Raw genomic sequence first — 24,916 nt, forward strand, 5'->3', positions numbered from 1 at the left:
ATCTAAACTCTCTTTTTTCCACTTACTTAACTCTCCTATTATCAACTGAGCTACCATCATTTAGTGAATAGTTGTTATTCTTAGTACATATCTAGGAGACATATTTTACTTGACATAAGTAACGAAATCATTTCTAAGAAAAAAAGTAACGAAATCAAACTGTAAGTACAAAAAAAATATAATATAAAATTGATTATAATGAAATGATACTGTATACATATTGTATGTAAATGATGATTTTATCTCCTAAAAATATATAAAAGTATGTGTTATTCATATATTTTTTTCTCTTCACATGGCTCCATACACTTTTATGTATGTGTAGGAGATAATTTTATCTCATACAATATGAGAAACATTAATCTCAAAAAAATTCATTTAAAGTATATACACCTTCATTTACTTATTTCCTGGGGTATTTTTTTTTTTTGTAATAGAGCTTCTATATGTAAATAAGAATAGTATACCGCAACTATTTTCATCACAAAAGATTAAATTTGTTTATAGATTCTTTATTTGATCATTATCAGTTGAGAAAAAAATATTACTTTTGTAAAGGAAAAAAAGGTTCAACATTCATGTGTACGGACATATGAAACGTACAAACAAAAACTTAATCAGCAAGCACACTTCAATAGAAACCACAGGGCGATGCTAACCAACTTTTAGGAATGGAGGTCTCTTTCTCTACACCACAACTTGCTTTTGTTTTTTATTTTTAACGCAAAAAGCAAGAAAAGCTCCCTTGGCATGTCCCACATGAACCCGATAGTGGTAGTGTATGTGCTAATCTTTTAGCAAGTGCAATAGTTGTGGCTCCATATCCCATGTGGAATGCAAATCTAATAGCCAAAATACAAAACCCACCTCTTTTTTCTACGTGCCCTTACATTAGATTTCCACTTGGATGGCCATTGTGCTTTTGGGTCACCACGCAGCAAAAGGTTTATAAACATAAAACATAAACATAAACCCCAAAATGTTTATAACCTAAGGGAGAAGGAGAAAGGACAATAAATTGTAAAGGATGGATGGGATGGAGAGACTGGCCGTATATATTGGGGTCCCATCCATGATAAACCATATTTACTAGATTGTTTTAGATTAGAAACTGCACCACTTTCATTTCTCAACTAAGTAAGAGATTAAATCTGTAACGAGTCTTAAAAACTTCTATAAATGGATAGGCAAAAAAACATTATACGAGGATATATGGTCATGGCAGGATATATAGGGGTCTATATAGACTGTAGGAATGTAGAGTTGAAACTTTTTCTCTTTATAGTCTGAGCTAAGTTAATTAATTGCTCTAATAACTGAATTGATGAATATTCCTTTGGTCATGTTCAGGTTGTAGGGTTGAATCTTATACTGTATGCAGTCTCTTTAACACATGTCCAAATTCTACTTTATCTTGCCATAACTTTATTGACAAACATTGACTAGTGCATTCAAAGTTAACGAGATATCATTTTGAGTTGAGGTATTATGTAAAAAGATAAGAATATGGAATATACCCCGTACAAAGTATCCTATGTTATATACGGGATATGGAATACGAAACGATACGACACGTTGATACATTAATTCTAAAAAATGTCATATTTTGACATGTTGGGACACATTTTAATATTAAATAATATTTTTAATATATATAATATAATTTATATTTAATACATATAACAGCTCATAATAAGTTATATAACCAATCAAATATCCAAATTTTATAACATAAATATAAACAAAAATAATTTTTGTACCTTGTTAATTTTTCATGTCAAATTTCATAACAGAAAAAAATTGATTTATAAATTATTATCTTTATGTTTAGTTAATAAATTAAAATTAAGACCTAAAAAAAAAGTATCGAATGCGTGTCGGAACGTTGATCGCGTGTCGAAAAAAGTTGACTGTGTGTGGGGAAAAATGTGTCGAAAAGTGTCAAAAAATTGACCACATGTCCCAAAATCGACACGCAATTTTTATAAAATTCAGCGTGTTCGTGCATTTGAGGCAGTATCTATATATATACTCCAAACTGGAAAAAAAATTCGAACAACAATAACTAACAGTGCAGTGATATATATATATATATATATATATATATATATATATATATATATATATATATTTTTTTTTCTAAATTAAAGCGAGTTAAATATAGATCTACAATCTCCCAGGGTAGCTCAGTTGGTAACTGAGCTTTTAAGGGTTTGCTTGAGTCAGGGGTTCAAACCCTGCCTCAAGCAAATTCTTGGCAAATCTTTGAGGGTCAGAGGATGTGCCTCCCTCCTTGAATGAGAGATTAGTCTCATCCTTCCTCCGGTAGGGAAGCTCAATGCACCCGCTGTTCCAATAAGTGCTAGCCTACATGGCCATACTCCGAGTGCAAGGTGACCGGAAAAGGTTGAATGGGGATACCTCCAGATTATACCATATATATATATATATATATATATATATATATGTATATATATATATATATATATATATGTATATATATATATATATATGAGGCAGGATCCTCCCTCTATATGAGGCAGGATCCTTTGACACCGGTGTGAAATTTGAAATTTGACACCTCATCTGAGAACTGTTAGATCAAAAAAGATCAACGACTTTGATTTGTAAGCATGTGACACCATTGATCTTTTTTGATATAAAGATTCTCAGATGAGATGTCAAATTTCAAATTTGACACCGGTGTCAAAAGATCTTACCTCTATATATCTACCCGCACAACTTTGTAACGATTTGACAAAAAAATATGCAATGCTCCTTGTGAAATAGAATAATCATCATAAAAAAGGTATAATTGTGAATTTGTTGCATACATTAGGTATTATATTTAGTTATCAGGAGATGACGAATATAAAAATCTTTGAAGACGAGTGCAATATTTCGATATAAAACCATAAGGCAAAAATAAACTTTTTTTTATATACTGACATTTTCGATTTTCTTATATTGATTATTCAGTAGATAGTCTCAATTTTAGTTCTCGTTATATTATAAATAATAAGAAGAGAAACTGTTCAACTCACCATAATTTAACACAATTGACATATCAATCATAAATTCATTCAAATTCATTTTTTCTTCTATTGCTTTCCAAAACTCATTAAACGAATACAAGTAGATACACATTAATTTCTAGTACTACTCAATTGCAAGGCCATTTTTGTCCTCTCAATTACACCAACCTCTTGGATGTTGAGCTTATAGTTTTTCTATCTTTTTTTTTTTTAATCTTCATAAGGATACTAAATACTGTCATTCACTATCTCCAAAAACATACTCATTATTCATCTTACTGAATCTCCAACTTTTCACAATAAGTCTTCTCTATGTCAGAAAAGTTATCTTATAAAAATGCGCATTTGTTTTTTTTTTAAAGGATAGAATTATATTTATAATTTTTTTTACAAACTATACACTTGTATTAGAGATCATATTCTATGTACTGGAATCTATTATTCTTAGTACATATTATAATTTGTAAATATAATTTTCTATTTTTTTCAAGAGCACAATACTTTTTCGTTCCTTTTTATCTCCTTCATTTCTGCCTCGTTATAAAGAAAAAAAAAATCCGTCTTTATTACTACAACTTTTTATCATATTCCGCTTGAAATTTTTATCACTAATATTTTTTATCTATCAACAATAATTGTTTTCAGTGATAAATAATTTATTCCCCCCGTCAAAAGTTTATTCCATTCATCATCTTCATAATTAATGAAAGAAAAAAAAAATCATAATAAGTAAATCTCACACAGCTTCTACTCAATCAATAGAATTTTTTGTTGACAAGATTTTTCTAACAAAATTTTCAGCGGTTATTTCCGGATTATTATTTTTAACTAGGAATTTTCTACGGATCAACTCCGCTGATAAGTCCAAACCGGTCCTCTCGATCTGGTCGACCTTGTCTTCGAATCGAATCCAATTTTGTCCGTTCTTCTTACTACTTACTTTGTTTTTACACGCACATCTAAGGGTCAAAATTGTTTCAACTAAGTCATTGACTTGTAATTAATAATTACATTGCTCTGTTAAATTCTCAGAACATACAAATAATTAACAATATTGTGCTGCCAACTTGATTGTCCCTTTTACATCAACACGACAACAACCGGTGGTTCCCACATGATGTATCCTAAATAATAATGAAAGTAACTTAGTATAATTTAAAGGAAATGTGTTTCTCATCTTCTAAGAATTTGTACAATCATTTTTTAATTATCTATTCCTGAAAGTATATAATCAAAAGAAAATTAGCAATAATTTTTTAATAATGTAATCCTGAAAATATATAGTTAATAAAAATAATTTTAATATTATAACTATATACTTTCGAAAGTACGTAATTAAAAAATAATTGTAGAAATTTTTGTAAAATGAAAAAAAGGGACCCATAATTTAAATGTACCAAATGAATATTGTTGACGTAATTAAAAAGCTCGATTTAATGTTTGAATTAACTTTTTAACCATTGTTGCTAAGATTAAACCGAACTTACTGAACCATCAACGGATTCGGTCTAGCTAATTAACGGATCGGTTCTGTGAATAACTCAGAATAGTTATAAAATTGTGACTTGATAGAATGAGTTATGCTTAATGATATACCAACACTTTGTATTATATATAATTTTATAAATTTATTATTATATAGTATTACATTATAAATACTGTTTAACTGATTGAATTAGTAATTCATTGATAGAAGAGTGAGTCTGAATTTAATAATATTGTTTTCAACCCCTCAAATATTTTTTTAATCTTTTAAAGTTTGTTTACCCAACTTTTATTTAGCCTAAAAGTCATTAATAAAACTAAAGTTTAAAAAAAATATACTAAAAAACAAAGTTATAACTGTTTGGTGAATTTTTCAGCTTAAAAGTGAAAAAGGCGGTTGCTTCCTTTTCCACTAACACTGCATCTATAATTTGATACTCTAGCTTTGTTCGCCGGCTCAACAGTTATGTTAGTATCGTACCTTCAATTTCAATTCCATTTAAAGAAAACCCACTTCTCAAAATTAGATTTTTCGTACATACAATTTTTTATTTTTTGATATATTAATCAAGTTCGGTTCGATTTAATTTTTGAATTACTTTTTTTTATAGTCTAATTTTGGAAGTATAGGCTTTCAAAAAGGTGGATCCGGATTAGTACTTGCGAGGGCAGAAGCACTTGTTGAAGAATATTGGGGGGAAAATTTGCGCTGAGTTCAGTCTAAAGGCATGAAGTCATTAAAGAAGCACGAAGTTACTATGATGTAAATAATTTATTTAATAACTTCTTGCTCACTTAATATAAACGCATAATTCGCCTATATATCTTCATCGAAATCAAATCAACACTCTCATTTGATGTTATTTTATCACTATTGATTTGATTTTGATCTTCTAATAAAGAAAATGATTATAAAGAAAAATAGTTTGTAAGTATAAGTATAACCTCTTTCTATCTTATTTATGAAAAAAGTCAAAATACTAATTTTTACTTAAAATTATTTTTTAAATACTTATACAAAATAATTTTATTTTTTAAATGCCTTTATTATATTACACTATATTATTATTAAGTAAGCAATAAATTATTAAATAAATTATTCACATCATAGTAACTTCGTGCTTCTTTAATGACTTCATGCCTTTACACTATATTACGTTATATTAAATAAACAAGAAGTCATTAATTATATATGCAAGAAGTCACTATAATGTAAACAATTTAACAATATAATGATAATTCAATAACAACTAATAAGATGATAATATATGAATTATTATTAAATTAATTACATCATAGTAACTTCTTCCTTATTTAATATAATATAATATAATGTAATGGCTTCATTTAAAATAAAATATTCATTTTTAAAACTTATTCATTTTGTTTTTAGAATATAAAAGCAAAAACACATTTTAGTTATTTTTTTGGATTTTATAAGAGTTATGTTGTAGGAAAAGTGATTGTGTAATATTATAGATATTCGTTTTGTGTGCATGGCGTAATTTTTTTTTTCTTCAAAAAGTGTGGGCCCCACAAAATATTGTATGTGTAGGAAATTTTGTTGTGTCATGTTAAATGATAAATGCAAACCCCTGTTTTTTTTTTCTTAATTTTTTTTATGATTTTTCTGTTTTCATTTCAAATTATCATTGCCATTAATATCGCTGGAACTACCATCAATGCTAGTGGTGCCGTCGTCACCGGAGTCATTATATTGCCAAACACCATTAAAGTATTTCAAGCTTTCAAAAAACATTTTCTCAAAATAAAAATTATTAAACAATTTTTGTTTGTTTGAATATTTTCTGTTTTGTTAAATAATTTAAAATATTTTTTAAAAATTAAAAAACAGAACAGATACAAATACAAATACATCCTAAGTTACTTAGTCCTCTTGATTTTCCACATAGATCCGACCTCTTTGGTAAATTCCATAGGAAGGCGTCTCATCTTTAATATATATCAACTAGAACTAATATATATATATATATATATATATAGGGAGGGATCATTTGACTCCAGAGTAAGATTTAAAAGTCTTACTCCTCATCTCAGCCCTTGATTTCCGTTCATCCAATAGTTATCATTTAATTGAAATTAATAATTAATTAATTGTTGTAACTTATTAAATGATAACCGTTGGATGAACGGAAATCAAAGGCTGAGATGAGGAGTAAGACTTTTAAATCTTACTCTGGAGTCAAATGATCCCTCCCTATATATATATATATATATATATATATATATATATATATATATATATATCAATAAAAAGCGTTACCTACCCTGTGAAGATGGAACAATGACGAAATGTGGGACATATGTTATAGTGTGAATGATATGAAGTATGAACCTAACTATGAAATCTTATATAATTTGGAGATGGGGAGCTAATTCGAAAGCCTAAACCCCAACAGCACTTTTTATATCTTCCTGGTGACGCCTTGGATCCTTCTCTTACTAAAATTTTAAATTAAAGAAAATGACCCTTCATCGTAGAAAAGAAACAGGGCAAGAGTAGGAATCAAGTCTATGTACAAACAAAACTACATAGAATACTATTTGAAATATTATTAATTTTATAATTAATAAGGCAATCAACCGCAGCATTGAAAATAAAGATCAAAATCTCTATTATTTAACCATACTTCAAACAAGCTACATAAAATTTTACCTTTAGAAATTATGTTAGGGGAATAAACAGCATAAAAATATTTTTTCCGTCTCTGTTAGCAGTTTGATGTTCATATTTATCTCCAGCAACAACAAAAAGACAAATAAGAAACAGAAGAGAGCGTAGTGAAAGAAGAGGATATCTTTTTGATAACGAGGACAAAATAATAATAATAATTAGAAACAAAACCAACGCATGGATATTAATGTGTGGTCCTTCCTCTACCTTTTTCTCTGATTTTTCCCCTCCTTTTCGATTCCTTTTTATTTATTTCTTTTCAGTTAGTGGTTAATAATTATACACGGTTTCTCATTTATACAATGTATAATTATTGGGAGTGAATCCTCTCATGTGTTAATTAACGTGATCATATCATGTTAAGAAATCATAACCATACAAAGGTAGATCAATGGTGATAGAGGAAGAGAAAAAAAATTAAAGATAGGTAGTTACATAATCATAATCGTTGATTTTCTTTTGTATGACTAAAATTCTTACACATGACATGATCATGTTAAATGAGAAAATTCATTTCCTTAATTATTAGTTGACAAGGTTCTTATCCCAAAAAAAGATGATTGAAAAGGAACGGATGGTGCCACGAAAGGGTTCTCCTAAGTAAAAGTTAACTTGGAGATCTGCCTTAATTAGGGAATATTTTTCTCATGGATTTTGATACTTTGGTGAATTTTTTTTTTTTTTTTTAAATTTTTATGAGAAAGAAAGACACAAAAATAATTATAAGAAAATTCATTATTATATGTATAGGATCTATTAATTTTGTGTGTGTGTGTTTTCTTTTTTTTATACTTATAAAACGGAAAATAATATATAATGTAAAAAGATACAAATGCTTACAGTAATAGATCTTAAAAACAATTTAGCCAGCTAATGAGAATGAAGCTCAATAGTGTAAGGTGAAGGGAGCAGAATCTACATATACCACTAAAATTCAAAAGGCTCGTAGAGCCAACTCCAAAGTCTTTTAAACCATTTTTTTTTCCCTTCCTGTATTGTAGCACTTTAATTAAGGTCTATGCCGGCTATAAAACAACTCAAAGTTGAAGCGTGAAGGCATTTAGAATTGCATTTAATGCAGTTACTATATAGATTCCAAAGGGCTAAAATATTGACTTGTGATTGATCCTAGTCAGGAGTTTTAGTTTAAATTGGCACTATTTTTTTTTTTTTTGGTACATAAATTGGCACTATTTGATTACTGTAAGGGTTCGTTTGGACGAATTTTTAAAAAAATGACTTTTTATGCATTGCTTTGTTTAAAAGAATTTTTTTTAAAAGGTAAAATTATTTTATATTTGGATGTATGATATGAAAATCACTTTTACATAAAGAAAAATTATTTGGATGTTAAAATAAAAAAACACTTTTTATATATAAAATTACAATAAAGAAGAGATAAAATAGTATAATCGTGGGACGAAGAGAGATAAAATAGATATTATAGGATGAGGTTAAAATTATATTTTAAAAATTTATATTATATTTTTTTCATAAATAAATAAAATTATATTATCTTTTAATTTCTACTTTTTTCAAAAGCAACCATCTACTGGTTACAAAAAAGCAGCATTTTAGTTTTTATTTTAAATTTTAATTTTTTGAAAATTGTTATTCAAACATCTAAAAATTCTCAAAAAAACTTTTATTTAAAAAAAAAAACAAACTTTTTAGGAATAAAAATCCAGATACTAAATCTGTACCAATTAGTAGAATGATTCTGTGAGTGTGACCTAGTTTAAGGATCCAACGTTCTAATTCCAATATAAACCCGCATTGAATTTTGTGTTATTCTCTGGTCATGAGATGTGTATCCCCTAATGTAAATTGTAAATTTCATATAAAAGAAAACACCTTATCCTTTGAAAGTTAAAATTTAATTAATGATCTCCATAAGTAATGCAAGTATATTGGAGGTTTAGGCTCTAATGCAATCCTCTCTTTCACAAGTTAATTACTCCTATAATATTACGTAACCGTTTCTCCATTACCAGTTAAGCTAATTATGAAAATTTTAATCCAAAAATATCAATAAAAAAATAACAGTGTCGGTATGAAGGAAACTCAAAATAAATGAATAGTTAATCATGGTTTTCTCTAGAGTACACACCACAATATCATTTTCTTTATAAGGAAAAACAGGACACTACAGCTAACTTAAAACTAAAATGAAAGTGAAGACTAGAAACCCCATATTTTATTGTCTTAAAACAACAATATATATATATAACATAAGAAAGCGATAGATAACTTAAAGTAAGTTATGTCAATTTAGTTTTCAAAGGGGCATGAACGGTTTTAAGAGTTGGAAACAACCACTTATGTAGAAATGTCAGATGTAGACAATTTTCTTGAATAACCAAATTTCTCAATAGAAAAAACGACTAATTAAGGTGATAATGTTCCTAATGGGTCGAAGCCAACTCATCCATCCTAGAGCTAAGCATGTAGAGATGCAAACACAGGACCACAACTCAAATATCTAAAACTTATCATTAAGAACCCACTTAATTCCACTTGCATTATAGTAAGAATATAAAATTAGAAAACAGTTTAAGGGACATTGCCACAAATAGATGGGTGCAGGTTAACAGCATTGGCCCCCATCCCAAACTTATTTCTTGCACCTTCCTATATTTGGTTTGAGAAACTAAAAAAATGAGCAAAAAGAGGCAGAAAAAGCAAGAATTGTGTGTACATTGGAATAGTTGAAAAGAATTAGTGCCAATTTTTGGACTATTAAATTACATGTTAGAGATATAAAGGAGGTGATAGAAAGAAAGAGAGAGAGAGAGAGAAAGAGGGAGAACGGTGGTTATGATTCATTTAGAACATAAAAAAATAATAATAAATGGGACACATAGTACTAAAATGAGGTGGAGGGTCCTTGCTATGCATGAAAGCAAACGCTTATTGGTGTATTTCCATTACATTTGTACGCATTCGTCGCTCCTCTTCTTCTTTACTTGTGCTTTCTCTCTCCTCTCCTCTCTCTCTTTCTCTCTCCTTGTGTGTTTGTGTGTGTTTTTGCTTCATATTGTACCGACATGGCTCCAACCTAATGGGGTTTCGTAGGATTCGATGCTGCTACTCCTTCTTCTTGTGCTTCTACCTCTAAGTCCCAAGTGTGAGTGCTCTCACTTTCTTTCTTTCTTCTTCTTCTTTGAGTTAACAGGTTTTATCAACTCTATCGAGCTTGACTGTTTTTTTTTTGTTAAATGTTTCTTCTGGTTCTGCTAGTGTTGTACTTGGTTAAAGTACATGGGTTTTTGTATTTCGTATGTATGCTCATTTCTGTTTCACCTGTTTGTATTTTTCTGTTGGGATTGTTGTTGGGTTGTGCCTTTCTTGATTGTAATTCCCATCTAACTTTTGTTCCCTACTTCGCCTTTTGTGTCTCAGTTTGAAGCTTTAAAGTCTTCAGTTTTTATTGCTTAGGCTTTCTAGAATAATCTTAAACTTTTTTGTTTGTATTATTATTGATTATTGATAAGTTATGGAAATTGGAATTTTGTTGTGATGTATATTTTTCAATTCCGCTCCTCTTTTCTGACGCTTAAGCTTAAAACTGGATAAAAATCTGAGGTAGAACATACTATTTATGCTAGTTCTCCCCTTTTTCTTTTTTCTTTTTCAGTTTTGAAAATTTTGTTCTTTTAATACTGTATATGGTTTCTGGCCCTCAACCTTATTATTTCACTTGTATTGGTAATTGTTTTTCCATCTTTGCTTACAGGAAGTGGTATACTTTTCTGCAACAGGATTAACTTAGAAATCAACTTTTGGATAATTTTGGAGGGTGCTTATGGCGATGCAAACTGCTTATCTTAAAGAACATGAAGGAATTGCCCACAATTTTGTTGGGCAGTTGTCATCTGTAACTTCAGCACCCTGGTGGAATGCTTTTGGATCTCAATCCGTTTATGGGGAGTCTTGTGGCCAAATAAAGCCCTTTTCATTGGAGCTGCCTTCCTGTGTAGACCAACTTGCTGCCAGTAAGCAATCGGCAAGAGGAGCTGAACAAGTGTTGGGTAAAGGACACACAACTCAGTTTACCATCTTTCCAGGTATTTAATATGATTTTGGATGTATCTATTTATTTGAGTTGTATAATTTAGTTAATTGCGTTTACACCAAAAAAAGTAATTGATATGAACTGTTAGAGAGTTGTGACTATAACACACAGATATCACAAAAGTTAGTTACTGCATCTTTTTGCCGTAATGTCTTGGGAGATGGATATCATGTGAGGTGGCTTATGATAAAGAAACAAGTGCGTGATGCAATAATTCAGTCTGGGAAAATCTAAGTGGAGGGAAGCTGCAGATATTAGTGTAGCTGCGCATAGTTTGGGAAATCAAAGATAAAGCAAACAATACTCTTTTTAATTAAACTTTGGATAGCTAGAAACTAATTTGCAGCATATCTTTCTCTGGTGAACTCTTAGTTTCTTTTTGCTTTCATGAACGGAACATGGTTAAATAGCTTTGACACGAGGGCCAGTTTTTGTTTTTAAGACATATTCTTGGTTGAGAGAAGAAATATATGCCAACAATGGAGCTTGTTGTTCAGAAGGGTTTCCATCACCACAAGAAAATGAAGTATACATATGAAAGATCTAAAGACTTCAAGTTGATCCATCATGTTGATTTACTGACATTAGAGTGTGATTATGTTGTGCTTGCGGACTTGTATTGAAGAAAGTAAGCTAAAAAACGCTTTCATTGAGAATATTGAAGTGGAGGCTTTACCCCCTCCCCCAAAGAAATGAAAAGGTTAAATTAGTTATTTGATCCCTATAGTTTGACTCCAAACTCATTTTAGTGCCCACACTTAAAACCCTTTAAAATGGACCCTATTAGATTCCTATAGTTTCATCTTAAATTGGAAACTGTTAGAAAAAAATATAAATCATTAAAAAGACCCTTACCTAACACCTTAAAGTTTTGGGTTAAAGTAGTTCTTTACATGGTATTAGAGCTTCAGTGACTATAAGGTCACGAGTTCGATCCTCCCTTGTAGAATTAAATAAAAAGCACAAAAAGTAAACCAAAAATTGGGTCTGTGCAATATCCACGCTTCAAGCCCAATGGGCTCTTGCGTGAGAGTGTGTGTTAGAGAATAGTATAAACCATTAAAAAACCCTCACCCATTAGCTTAAGTTTTTGGGTTGAATTGGTTCTTTACATGATATCAGAGCCTCGTGTCCCGGGTTCGATCCTCATCGCCCCCACTTTCTCTTGTGGAATTTTCTTAACACAGGTAGGTGGGCCTGTGCATTGTCTACCTTTCAAGCCCAGTGGGCTCTCGTGTGAGAGAACGTGTTAGAGAATAGTATAAACCATTAAAAAGCCCTCACCCATTAGCTTAAGCTTTTGGGTTGAATTAGTTCTTTACATGATATCAGAGCCTCGTGTCCCGGGTTCGATCCTCATCGCCCCCACTTTCTCTTGTGGAATTTTCTTAACACAGGTAGGTGGGCCTGTGCATTGTCTACCTTTCAAACCCAGTGGGCTCTCGTGTGAGAGAACGTGTTAGAGAATAGTATAAACCATTAAAAAGCCCTCACCCATTAGCTTAAGCTTTTGGTTGAATTGGTTCTTTACAGAAACAAATCCAACTATTAGGAACCATTTTGCATTGTTTGAAAACTATAGGGACTTTTTCAAATGGTTTTAAATTACAGGGACTAAATTGAATTTTGAGTGAACCTATAAGGACTAAATCATTAACTTAAGAAAAAACTTAAGTGGAGCGCATTTCAGTACTAAAATAGACTTGAATTTTGAGGAAACCGTTTCCCACAGGGACCTCACGAGGCACTTTTGCTTTGTCTTATTTTATTAGTTAAGATACTTCAGGAGGAAGTTAATGGATTTAGCTGCGGTGGATTCAAACTTGAAAATTGCTAACAAATGATAGTCTTCAGAATGGAGACTGCATCAGCAGGATATATTCTTTTAGAGAGTGTTGTATATATAGTAGAAGTAGTATAGGCTTAGTCCCACGACATGTATTTCAGGTTGTATATACTCAGTAGTTTTATATATAATATAACCTCCGTTGTGCTATTAACCACGTGGATTTATTCCAATATTCCTTTTGTCTCGTTTCTCTACATGGTATTATAGCCTCAATGATTACAAGGTCACAAGTTCGATCCTCACCGCCCCCCTACTTTCTCTTGTGGAATTTCTTAGCACAGGTAGGTGGGCCTGTGCATTATCCACCCTTCATGCCTAATGGGCTCTCATATGAGGGGGCGTGTTAGAGATATATAAAACCATTAATATAGCCTCATCCACCAGCTTAAGTTTTTGGGTTGAATTGGTTCTTTACATTTATTGATGATTATTTTAGATGTACTTGGTTATTTTTAATGAAAAATCGTTCTAAGTTATTCTCTATTTTTCAGTTATTCTATAATGACATCAAAACTCAGTTTGGTATTTCTATTCGTACTTTTCGTAATGATAATGCTTGTGAGTATTTATCTCATCAATTTCAACAATTCTTTTCTTCTCATAGCATTCTTCTTCAAATATCTTGTCCTCATACACCTCAACAAAATGGTGTAACCAAGTTAAGAACCGTCACCTTGTTGAGACTGCTCGCCCATTGTTAATTGATGACAATGTTCCTTACAAGTTTTGGGGTTATGTTGTTCTCATCGCATGCTATCTCATTAATCACATGCCTTCTTCTGTTTTTTCTCATCAGGTACCTTACTTTGTTTTGTTCCCTCATCAACCTTTATATCCTTTGACAACACGTCTTTGGTTCTAAGTGTTTTGTTCATCATCTCGGTCTCGACTTGGATACACTAGCTCTCAAGTCTCATAAATGTGTTTTTCTGGGTTATCCTCGGTCTCAAGAGTTATCGTTGCTACTCTCTGACTTTATGTCGACACTTTATCTCGACAAATGTTTTCTTCGAATCAGTCCCATTTTTTAACTCAACTACTACTACTACTGTGGACTCTGGTTCTGTTCAGTCATCTCTCCCTGTCGCCTCCTTTGAAGACCTTTCGTCTTTCTCGGTCCCTGTGTTTGACTCTCCTTCAGTCACCTCTTCTCCTGATGAGTTGCAACCTGTTTCCCTACTTCCGGTTTCTCCAGATTTTTTTGTGGGCTCACATTCGACTGCATCTCCTCTCTCGGCTCAGTCCCACCTTCAATTAGCTGCCTTCCCATTGCTCTCTGTAAAGGTACCTGTGATATCCGCCCTCCGGCCAGGTATTCAGTTAATATTAGTTACCATCGTCTTTCTCCATCATATTTTGCATCTTTTTCCTCTTTGTCTTTTGTGTCTATTCCTAAGACTACAGGTGAAGCACTTTCACATTCTGGATGGAGACAAGCTATGATTGAAGAAATGAGTGCTCTTCGGCACAATAGCACATGGGATTTGGTCCCTCTTCTGTCGGGGAAATCTGTTGTTGGCTACCACTGGGTTTATGGGTTGGTTCCGATGGTAAAGTGGATCATCTTAAAGGCCGTTTGGTGGCGAAGGGTTTCACTCAAGTGTTTGGACTGGATTATGGTGACATTTTTTTCCCTGTGGTAAAGGTGTCTTCTGTTCGCCTCTTTATTGTCATGGTTGCTATCCGCCACTGGCCTCTCTATCAACTTGATATTAAGAATGTTTTTCTTCCTGGTGATCTTGCAAAAGAAGTTTATATGGAGCAACCTCCTGAGTTTGTTGCTCAGGTGGAGTCGGGTCTTGTTTGTCATCTCCGCAAGTCTCTATATGGTCTCAAGCAATCTCCACGAGCTTGGTTTGGAAAATTTAGCATTGTTGTTTAACAATTTGGTATGACTCGGAGTTGGGTGATCATTCTTCTCTTTTATCGTCATTCAGCTTACGGGTTTATCTACTTGGTGGTGTATGTTGATAATATTGTCATCACAGGTAGTGATAATCATGAGATTAGTTAGTTGAAGCAACATTTATGCCATCATTTTCAGACCAAGGATCTTGGGAAACTTTGATATTTCTTGGGAATCGAGGTGGCCCTATCTAAAGATGGAATTGTGATATCTCAGAGGAAATATGCTCTGGATATTCTTGAAAAAATTGTTTTGTTAAATTCTAAGTCTGTTGATACTCCTATAGATCAAAGTATCAAGCTTCTACTGAATCAGGGGGAGCTCTTTTTAGATCATGAAAGGTATAGAAGATTAGTTGGAAAACTGAGCTACCTCACAGTCATTCGCCCTGACATTTCATTTGCAGTTGGTGTGGTAAGTCAGTTTCTTAATTCTCCATGTCAAGAACATTGGAATGCCGTCATTCGTATTCTCAAGTATATCAAGGCATTTCCAGGAAAAAGACCTTGAATATAAAGATAAAGGTCATGTTAAAGTTGTCGGATACTCTGATGCTGATTGGGCCGGTTGTCCTACTGATAGAAGATCTACTACTGGATATTGTGTCTTAGTTGGAGGCAACTTGATTTCTTGGAAAAGTAAGAAGCAGAATGTAGTTGCCAGTCAAGTGCTGAATCAGAGTATCGCTCTATGGCTACTACTACTTGCGAGCTCATCTGGCTTAAGCAACTTCTTAGAGAGCTTAAGTTTGGAGACACTGGACCAACAACCCTCATTTGTGATAACCAAGCAGCACTTCATATTTGTTTTAATCCAGTGTTTCATGAAAGAACCAAGCATATCAAGATAGATTATCACTTTGTTCGCGAGAAAGTCCTTGCTGGTGAAATTAAGACTAGTTTTGTACCCTCTAATGACCAATTAGCGTATGTATTTACAAAGTTTTTGAGGGGTTCTCGAATAGAGTATATATGTAACAAGCTTGATGCTTATGATTTATATGCTCCAGTTTGAGGGGAAGCGTTGTGTATATAGCATAAGTAGTATAGGCTTAGTAACACATCATGTATTTCAGGTTGTATATACTCAATAGTTCTATATATAATATAAACTCCGTTGTGCTATTTCACACATTTATTTATTCCAATATCCTTTCATCTCTTGTTTCTCTACGTAGAGATATAATATAAAGCTATAGTGGGCCTTCACTTAACAACTTGAGCTGTTGGGTTAAGATGATTGCTTTATCATTGTATCAAAACCTTTGTGACCACGGGGTCATGAGTTCAATCCTCACCACCCCCTATTTTATAGTGAAATTAAGTCAGTACAACTACGAGCCTGATGCATTGTTCACGCTTCAAGCCCAAAGGGCTTTTGCGTGAAAGGTTGTGTTAGAGAGAGATAATATAAAATCATTGATAAGCCTTCACTTAACAACTTGAGTTGTTAGGTTGAGATGGTTGCTTTATCATATTCACTCAAACTTTCATATTGTCTTCCAAATTTCCGTAAAGATTGTGATCATTAAAGTGATGGTTATCAAATTGTAAGACAGATAAAATGATATTATCCATTTAAGCCCATTTGCTCCCTTCAAACACACTTGGAATGGATTTTTCTAGTTATAAGGTCTGAATCTAAAATTATGTCACAAACTTCAGTAGAATTGTTTTATGCATTAAATTATTAAAGTAAAGCTATTATATTTTCCCCCCAATTTTTTGAAGTGATGGTGCTGCACTTTGAGAGCAACTAATTGGTAAAGTTGTTCTTTTGTGACCGAAAGGTCACGAATTCAAGTCTAGGAAACCACCTCTTTGCTACAAAAAAAAATGCAAGGATAATGCTCCCTACAATTCATCCTTTCCCTTACCCTTGTAAAATCAGGGAGCCTTTGTGTTTTGCCCTATATAACAGTTTTTGCTGCACTTGACACATCAAGTATCGTGTGGGTAACCTTTTAGACGTTTCTTCTTCAGATGATTGTAAAATGTCAGGTGATGCACAAAAGCCTCAGACAACCATATCACTGCAGTCATCACCTACTGATACCTACACTCGTTTTGAGCTAGGATTTAGTCAGCCTATGGTAAAACTTCTCTCGGAAAAAACCAATTTGATGTTTTAATATTTTCTTTGTGGACATATTTTGCTTATGCTTGGTATCTTTCCCTTTGTAGATCTGTGCCAAATATCCTTATACGGATCAGTTTTATGGGCTCTTCTCAACTTATGGACCTCAGATTTCGGTTCGTCTTTACTTCAGCAAGCTTCTTAATCCATATAAACATGCTATGCTTTTGCTTTTAGTTATCATTTGGTGATCTTGTGAACCTCTCATTATTTATTAATTCATGTATGTATCATCTGCAACAATTTAGGGACGTATAATGCTGCCACTTAACATGACATCTGATGATGGACCAATCTACGTAAATGCTAAGCAGTACCATGGAATCATAAGACGTAGGCAGTCCCGCGCCAAAGCTGTACTTGACCAGAAATTGACAAAACGTCGCAAGGTATGATTCGTCATATGGTTATCCCAAACTTTTTTTTTTTTCATCTTTAAACAAATGAATATTATGTGGCTTCAACTTCACTGGCCTTGAAACAATGTAGTAGTGATAGGATGGTCTGACCAAATTTATATGGAAAATGGTACATTATCACTGTCAGATTGTAAAGCAATGTAGGAAGCAACCTGCTCCAAGGCTCGACCAATTGAAATTTGTATCATGTAATTATAAATTTTATCATTAAGGCATTGTGTATTCAAAGATCCGTGCTTCGGCAAAATTATGCTTAATTCTTAAATTCAGAAGAGAACCAAGAATAGTGCTAATATTAAACATCAACATGAGCATTCCTTTGTTAAGTCAAAGGATAAATCACTCACTTTCTTTGCTGATTACAGACTTTGACTACTTGTGAAATAGTATTGTATCCTTTTCGCCTTTTTTTAATAGCTATTTGGGTTTTTTGTTTTTGTCTTACAGCCCTATATGCATGAGTCACGCCATCTCCATGCAATGCGTCGACCAAGAGGATGCGGGGGTCGTTTCTTGAACACAAAGAGTTTTGTTAATGGAAATGGTAAAAGTGAAAGCAAAGTGAAAAAATCTGGTGGTGTACAATTGCAGTTCAGTGGCTCGCAGAGTTCTGAAGTCCTTCAATCTGAGGTTGGAACCTTAAATTCGTCAAAGGAGAATGGTAGTAGTCCAAACATTTCTGGGTCAGAGGTGACTAGCATGTATTCACGTGGAGGTCTTGACAGCTTTGCTGTCAATCATCTTGGATCTGCTGTCCACTCTCTGGCAGACATGTTAGATGGTGGGCGTGGTATCGTCATTCCCACCAAATGGGTTGCAGCATCAGGGAACTGCTGCAACCTTAATGTTTGATTGGCAAAGAATCAAGTGGGCTTGGTGCAATGTTGCACCAAACCCTGTCCTTGATGTGACCAGATGAAGAAGCTCAGTTTCAGTTTCTTGTGTTTACTGTTACTAGTTTCGTTGTGGAGGTTATATCCAACATCTGGTTTCATGGCAATCCATCCTTGGCTCATGAGTAGGCAATTCATCCTTGGCTCAATGTAACCTTTAGTACTGTCTTTGTCTTTCTGCACAGGACTGTCTTTGGCATCGTACAAGCTAATGACTTGGTATCCTAATGCAGAAGACAATTATGTGTCTGTCTTAGTGTGAAAATAAAAGCATGAAATTCTAGTTACGTGTGCTTGTAATAATGACTAGACGGTGTGTTTTTATTCTGGATTCCTGACTTTCTGGATCAATGTATCATATAACTTTAGCCTGTGATCTTTGTTAGAAAAATAAAGCAGTGGTGTGGTTTTCCCCTCTTGGGTAACGTTAAAATTTTATTATCTTTTTTGCATTTGGAAAATAGCAAGTACTGCAAATAATTCCAACTGATGCTGCAAATTTTATTTGGTGTAACTAGCTGATAACCACATCCTGGAATAAATCTTTAGTGCAACTGATGTACTGAAGATTCAATGCAACTATCATTTATTTTGAGACAAAAAATATTATATCATTTGAAAAAGGAAAAATTAAATGACAGCCGACTAGATTATGTGATGTTTTTTTATTCACGTGTCATAAAATACAATGAATGGAAGTTACACTGAATTTGTCAGTGCATCAACCCATTAACTGATTATCAAGAATTATCTATCCCATATGTTCAATCGGGGATGGGTTGTCAAGAATTATGTAATTTGTTTCCATAAATAAATAGAGTTCATGTCATATTCTGGTGGGCTTTGGTCATTGATTCGAAAAAATGAAGGTATTGTTAAAGTGTTTTATTTCTCTACATAAGAGAGAAGTTCTCTCTTATGCGGAGCTTGTACTTCTTTTTCAAAAATAAGAGGAAAAAAGGATTGAAAGGGAATTTAGAAAAAAGACAGGATATAAATAGAAGAAAATATTTTCTTTTTTGATAAAGGACTATCAAATAAGATTGTGGTCATAGAGCATATTAAAAAAATCCCTTATGCTGACACAAATGAAGTGAGGTTCAATAATTTTAAAAAAAATAAAAAAAATGGATCATTTTTTTATGTGAGAGAAATAGGAGAGTGCTTTCTCCTAAAATATAAGAAAATGATTTCCCCTTCTTAAAATTCCTCAGATCGATTAATATTGTACAAGAAAAGTTTGGAGTGATTAATGGCCTATAGACGTGTATTTGTAGCCCTTCTAAAAGAGAAAGCCTTGAAGTTCAGACTTCCATGAGTAAAAAATGCCAGGTAATGTGTTATAATTCGTTCCGTCCCAATAACCCATTCCAGTTAAAATAGTGATTGGACTGGATTTGGGCTTTCGAAATAGACTTGATGTATTTTTCTAGTGTTGGATTACCAACTATGAAATTCACTCATATCAATATTTTTGTAAAAATATTTTTTCATATTGCACAAGGATTCAATTCTCATGTTGTGATCTTTTAATTTATGTATAAAGTTTTTTTTTTCTTTTTAATAAATGTGGGGCCCACCACTAGTTGTGTATATAAGAATTCAATTCTCATGCAACATGAGAAAATCAAACCCCATATTTTTTTACATAACATGATAATATTTTTATATTGTTATAATTTATGTTTAAATAATATTATAAAATATTATTTCATTTTATTTATTTATTTTTAAATTTGCATGACTTGATTATACATATTTATATAGTTTGTCTAAGAGAAAAATATTTCTGCAGTTACTGCATATAAGTTATCTGCATTTACTCTCAAAAGGATGTCTTTTTGAAATTGAAATATTAAAAAATTATAATTATAAACACTATAATAACCCTGAAATAAATTAAAATTACAAAAACACCATGATTTCTGCCCTAAAATGATGTCGTATTGGACTTATGACAGATAACTTATCTACACTAACCGCATAAAAAGTGAACCTTTGTCTAAATATTAAGTTAATTTGGTTTCGATCTTATCATTGGTTATGCCATAAATAAATTGGGTTGGAGCACAATAAGGCTAAGTCTGTGTTTAGAAAAATAACTCCATCAAAATATTAGACTGAGTTTGAGCAATTGAGCTCGATTTAATGACACCCTAACTTCACAGAGATGAGCTAACCGCCAATTGCATCGCATCAGAAGATACCATAAGAGACAATTCATCGACCTGCACAAAGGAAATACAGTCAGAAGATATTTGTCTAGAAAGTGAACTAGCAGGAAGCACAAGCAAGTTTTGAACAATAACTAATAAGACGATGCCAAAGAGAATCAGCAACTCTTAAAATTGACATCCAGCATGTAAGGATGAAGGTTAATCTACCAGTTTGGGTTCAAATTAAGTTTCCTCTTTCAATGAGCACCCAAACTCCTCATAAAAATCTAAAGTTTAAATTTTAATAAACTGAACTAACTATTTATAAAAAAAAAATTAAATTTTTTACAATACCAAGTAACTCAAAATTGCATTTTTTTAATATATATATCGTTATGAAATTTATTTGTTAATGAATGAATTTACTTAGGAAAATAAAAATTAAATAAAATATAAATACTTATTATATTAAAATATAAATTTTATTCCTTTAAATAATTAAATTAATTTAATAAATTATATTGAATATTGTTTAATAAGTAACGCAGATGTTTTGCTTTAAACTTTTCTTATAATTGCATGAAAATATTTAATAATGAATGAAATAGAATAAAACAAAGTGAGATTGAATAAAATAATTATATTATTGTTTAGATATATTATGATATACTAGAATAGTGTATGATTTGAAAAGTTGATTAAATATTAAGGAGAAGGAAAAAATATTTATACTTTTGTTGCAGAAATTTTTTCTCTATTACTTTCATATAAAAGTAAATGTATAAAAATTTTTAAGCAAAGTATCATTTATTTCTTTCGTATTGTTTTTAGGGTTTGTTTTTTCTAAAGTTACTTTAGATAATTTTATCTAATGTTCATCGAAACGATATCGTTTTGGGACAGAAACTATGGTATTTTTGTAATTTTAATTTATTTCAGGGTTATAATAATCTTTATCATTTTAATTTTTTAATTTTTCAACTTCAAAATAACATTATTTCGATCAACATTAAAAAAAAAAGTTGTATTACTAAGTAAGGTAACAAGCTTTTTTCCCTTGTTTTTAATATAAACACAGTATGCAAATGAAAATGATGATTTTTTCTTTGGTATTTGAGTAACATTTGGACATGGTTGCAACCGTAAGCAAGAAAACCTTATCCTTGTCACATTTCAATTGGAAAGCACCAACTCAACAATGGTAGCCTCACTCATTATATCTCCCTTTCACACCCATTTCACTTCTCAACTCTGCAACTGTTAACCTTCCCTCATTCTCCATGGCTGCTGCTACACCTTCTGTTTCCTCTTCTACCTTCAATACTATCTGCAACCTCTCCTTGACTCACTTTTCCATTTCACTCACCAGCAACTTCCCTCAAAGACCCATATCCCTGAAACCCCTCAATCTCAACCTCAAGTCCCAAAGTTTCACTCTTTCCCCTCTTTCACTTCACCGTCTTCGTCCACATTCCACTGCCTTCGATGGATTTGAAGTGTCTCAAGACATCACAGTGTCCCAACAAGACGACCCAGAACCTGAAACATTTGATAAACCACAACAAGAGGAAGAGCAGAAGGTATCGGATTCAAACGATGATGGGAGGCTCTATGTTGGAAACTTGCCTTATTCAATTACTTCTTCTCAATTGTCTGAGCTCTTTGCTGAAGCTGGCACTGTGGTCTCTGTTCAGGTTTCTTCTTTTTCTTTAATTTTACATCTTTTTGTGTGTGGCTATTTTGTTTAATTCCCTTTTCACTTTTTGTGCTTGTTTTTGGGATTTTATATTAATCTAATTCTAGCTTGTTTTGTTTGATTGAATGCTATAAGATCGTGTATGATCGTGTAACTGATAGGAGCAGAGGATTTGCATTTGTTACAATGGGGAGTGTTGATGAAGCTAAAGAAGCAATTCGAATGTTTGATGGCTCTGTAAGTCTCCTACGTTAGCTATTACATGATTTGATTCATTCGTGCTACCTTCGTAGTAATAAGGAGTTCCTTTCTGTCAGAAAGAGCTGTTGTTCTATTCTGTTAATGGATTTTGTGCCACTGCCACTGATCTAAGCAGTGTTAGCTATTCCCAAGAGTATGTTCTGTTATTCCATTACTGATTTATCCAAGGATGATGAAGTCCTTATGAATTATGATGATCATTTATGGGCAAATGTTTCATTATTCATTGAAAATGAAAGAATCCAGGTTGCAAAGTAGGGTGCTATTTCATTTTCCTACTATTTATGCTAACATTTATCTATCTAGTATCTATTAATGTAATATGGCAAAACAATGTTTGTTACCGGGAAGTTATTTGAAAGTTCCATCAGTTTCCTTTTCTTATTTTCTAAATGAAAATAGATTACCGTCTGTGTCAAGAAAAAAGAGAGGGCGAGCTGCAGTGGTAAAGCTACTCTTCTGCGTATAAGGATTTCCCTTATTACTACCCTCGCTAGTCGAGATTTAATGGATAGTGACTATTTTTAAACTGTCTGTGTCAAGATGCTAGCATTATTTATTATAGATGATGAAGCTGAGAGTGGACACAACCAGAATAACTTTGTGCATTATTAAAACTTGGTTATAAACTAGTGATGGAGCCAATTTTAGTTTGCCTTGCCTTTTTATCATTTTGGGTGGTAATTTATTCATCCAGCTGATATCTTTCTTTCTTTCTTTATTTTTTTAGTTGGTCTTGTGATCTAAGAGATATCTTATAAAGAAGTATACTCTAATGTCACAAGCAGAGCTTTCTAATCTAAATTCTCATCGCAATTGATAGTTGCCTGTATGGAAAGTTCAATACTTATGTTAATGACTGTGATGGTGAACAGCAAGTTGGTGGTAGGACTGTTAAGGTAAACTTCCCAGAGGTGCCCAAAGGAGGTGAAAGGTTAGTAATGGGGCCAAAAGTAAGGAACGACTACAAAGGCTTTGTAGACAGCCCTCATAAGATCTATGCTGGAAACCTTGGCTGGGGACTAACCTCAAGGGATCTTAGAGATGCTTTTGTTGAACAGCCAGGCTTATTGAGTGCCAAGATCATCTATGAGAAGGACAGTGGAAGATCCCGTGGTTATGGCTTTGTATCTTTCCAAACTGCTGAGGATGCAGAGGCTGCTTTGAACGTTATGAACGGTGTGGTAAGAACAATTTTGGTAGATTACTATTGCTGACTTCAAGTTCATCTTATGATATCTCAATGTAGCTATATAATATAACCACATTCTTTGTAAATGTAATGTTTTCAGGAGGTTCAAGGTCGACCCTTGCGATTGAATTTGGCTGCACCAAGGACGCCTTCATCACCACCAGTGATTGAGGAAAATACAGGAAGTAATGTTAATAGCTCGGAACTGCTGTCTAGTGCCAGCACATGAGCAATATGATTCATCAAATTTTGCCCGTTAAATGCTTATCATTCAGCTTTTCTCCTAAGGTTCATCTTGTCTCGGTTCATGGCAATTACTAGTCAAACTGGGATAAACTAGCTAGACTTTCAGGCAGTTGTGAGATATATCTGTTACTGAACAAATATTGAACATATCTATAAAGGCTCGGTGTTAATTATATAAGTTGTTATTGTGAAAGACAAGCTTTCAGAGTCTGATGGACTAATAATATATTCAAGTGAGGATTTTTTGTAGTGCTAACCTTGTGCTGAGCGGTGGAAGCGAAGAGAACACGGATCAGAACCACAAATCCACAACGTTATGCAGCTTAGCTTAAAGCCATTTTAAAAGTCAATATAATACCTCAACTAGAGAACCTGCCTGTTGGCAAAAAATAATTCAAGTCGCTTTATATCGTGATTACCATGCACATAATTTTCTCTCGACCCAGTTTGATAGTTAGTCCAACCAAATTTAACCAAATGTGTAAAGAACCATTTCAATCCAAAACCTTAAAGTGTTAGGTGAGGGCTTTTTTAATGATTTATATTAATCTCTAACACACTCTCTCACACAAGAGCCCTTTGAACTTGAAGTGTGGATATTGCACATGTTCAATCTTTGGTTACTTTTTTGTGCTTTTTGTTTTAATTCAACTTTAGAGTAGGAGGCGGTGAGGATCGAACTTGTGATCTTGTAGTCACTCAAGCTCTGATACCATGTAAAGAACCATTTCAACCCAAAATTTAATCTTAAAGTGTTAGGTGAGGATCTTTTTAATGATTTATATTAATCTCTAATAAAATAACTATCAACATTTTTGGGGTGAATAATGCAATAGAGAAATTGAGGCAAATTATACTTACCATATCTTGTT

The 24,916-nt window shown here is 32.6% G+C and overlaps 2 protein-coding genes across 3 annotated transcripts; both read left to right on the forward strand.

Annotated features, from left to right (window-relative positions):
* The first annotated feature begins 10,154 nt into the window (after positions 1-10,154).
* LOC133306198 (nuclear transcription factor Y subunit A-10-like) lies at positions 10,155-18,908 on the forward strand. 2 transcript variants are annotated; one of them, XM_061506480.1, is made up of 6 exons: positions 10,155-10,342; positions 10,952-11,282; positions 17,028-17,137; positions 17,229-17,297; positions 17,430-17,570; positions 18,048-18,908. In XM_061506480.1, the coding sequence occupies exons 2-6, from the start codon at positions 11,021-11,023 to the stop codon at positions 18,450-18,452; spliced, it is 987 nt and encodes a 328-aa protein (XP_061362464.1). In that variant the 5' UTR covers positions 10,155-10,342; positions 10,952-11,020; the 3' UTR covers positions 18,453-18,908. The 2 variants fall into 2 exon arrangements, with proteins under 2 accessions (XP_061362464.1, XP_061362465.1); XM_061506481.1 differs by having other exon boundaries at positions 10,977-11,282.
* Positions 18,909-21,771: 2,863 nt separating this feature from the next.
* LOC133306203 (33 kDa ribonucleoprotein, chloroplastic) lies at positions 21,772-24,278 on the forward strand. Its single transcript, XM_061506493.1, has 4 exons — positions 21,772-22,343; positions 22,481-22,582; positions 23,482-23,790; positions 23,899-24,278. The coding sequence occupies exons 1-4, from the start codon at positions 21,930-21,932 to the stop codon at positions 24,025-24,027; spliced, it is 954 nt and encodes a 317-aa protein (XP_061362477.1). The 5' UTR covers positions 21,772-21,929; the 3' UTR covers positions 24,028-24,278.
* Positions 24,279-24,916: the final 638 nt, after the last annotated feature.

Source organism: Gastrolobium bilobum, unplaced genomic scaffold (genome assembly GCF_033153095.1).
Source record: "Gastrolobium bilobum isolate Gb01-03AN ecotype WA unplaced genomic scaffold, APGP_CSIRO_Gbil_v1 utg6649, whole genome shotgun sequence".
NCBI classification, from domain to species: domain Eukaryota; kingdom Viridiplantae; phylum Streptophyta; class Magnoliopsida; order Fabales; family Fabaceae; genus Gastrolobium; species Gastrolobium bilobum.

Excerpts from the sequence above, each read along its gene's own strand:
- LOC133306203 (XM_061506493.1), top strand. The coding sequence starts at position 21,930 with ATGGCTGCTGCTACACCTTCTGTTTCCTCTTCTACCTTCAATACTATC. Across the intron at positions 22,583-23,481 it reads TTCGAATGTTTGATGGCTCT|CAAGTTGGTGGTAGGACTGT; the intron begins GTAAGTCTCCTA and ends GATGGTGAACAG. Across the intron at positions 23,791-23,898 it reads TGAACGTTATGAACGGTGTG|GAGGTTCAAGGTCGACCCTT; the intron begins GTAAGAACAATT and ends TAATGTTTTCAG.
- LOC133306198 (XM_061506480.1), top strand. The coding sequence starts at position 11,021 with ATGGCGATGCAAACTGCTTATCTTAAAGAACATGAAGGAATTGCCCAC. Across the intron at positions 17,298-17,429 it reads CTTATGGACCTCAGATTTCG|GGACGTATAATGCTGCCACT; the intron begins GTTCGTCTTTAC and ends GCAACAATTTAG. Across the intron at positions 17,571-18,047 it reads AATTGACAAAACGTCGCAAG|CCCTATATGCATGAGTCACG; the intron begins GTATGATTCGTC and ends TTTGTCTTACAG.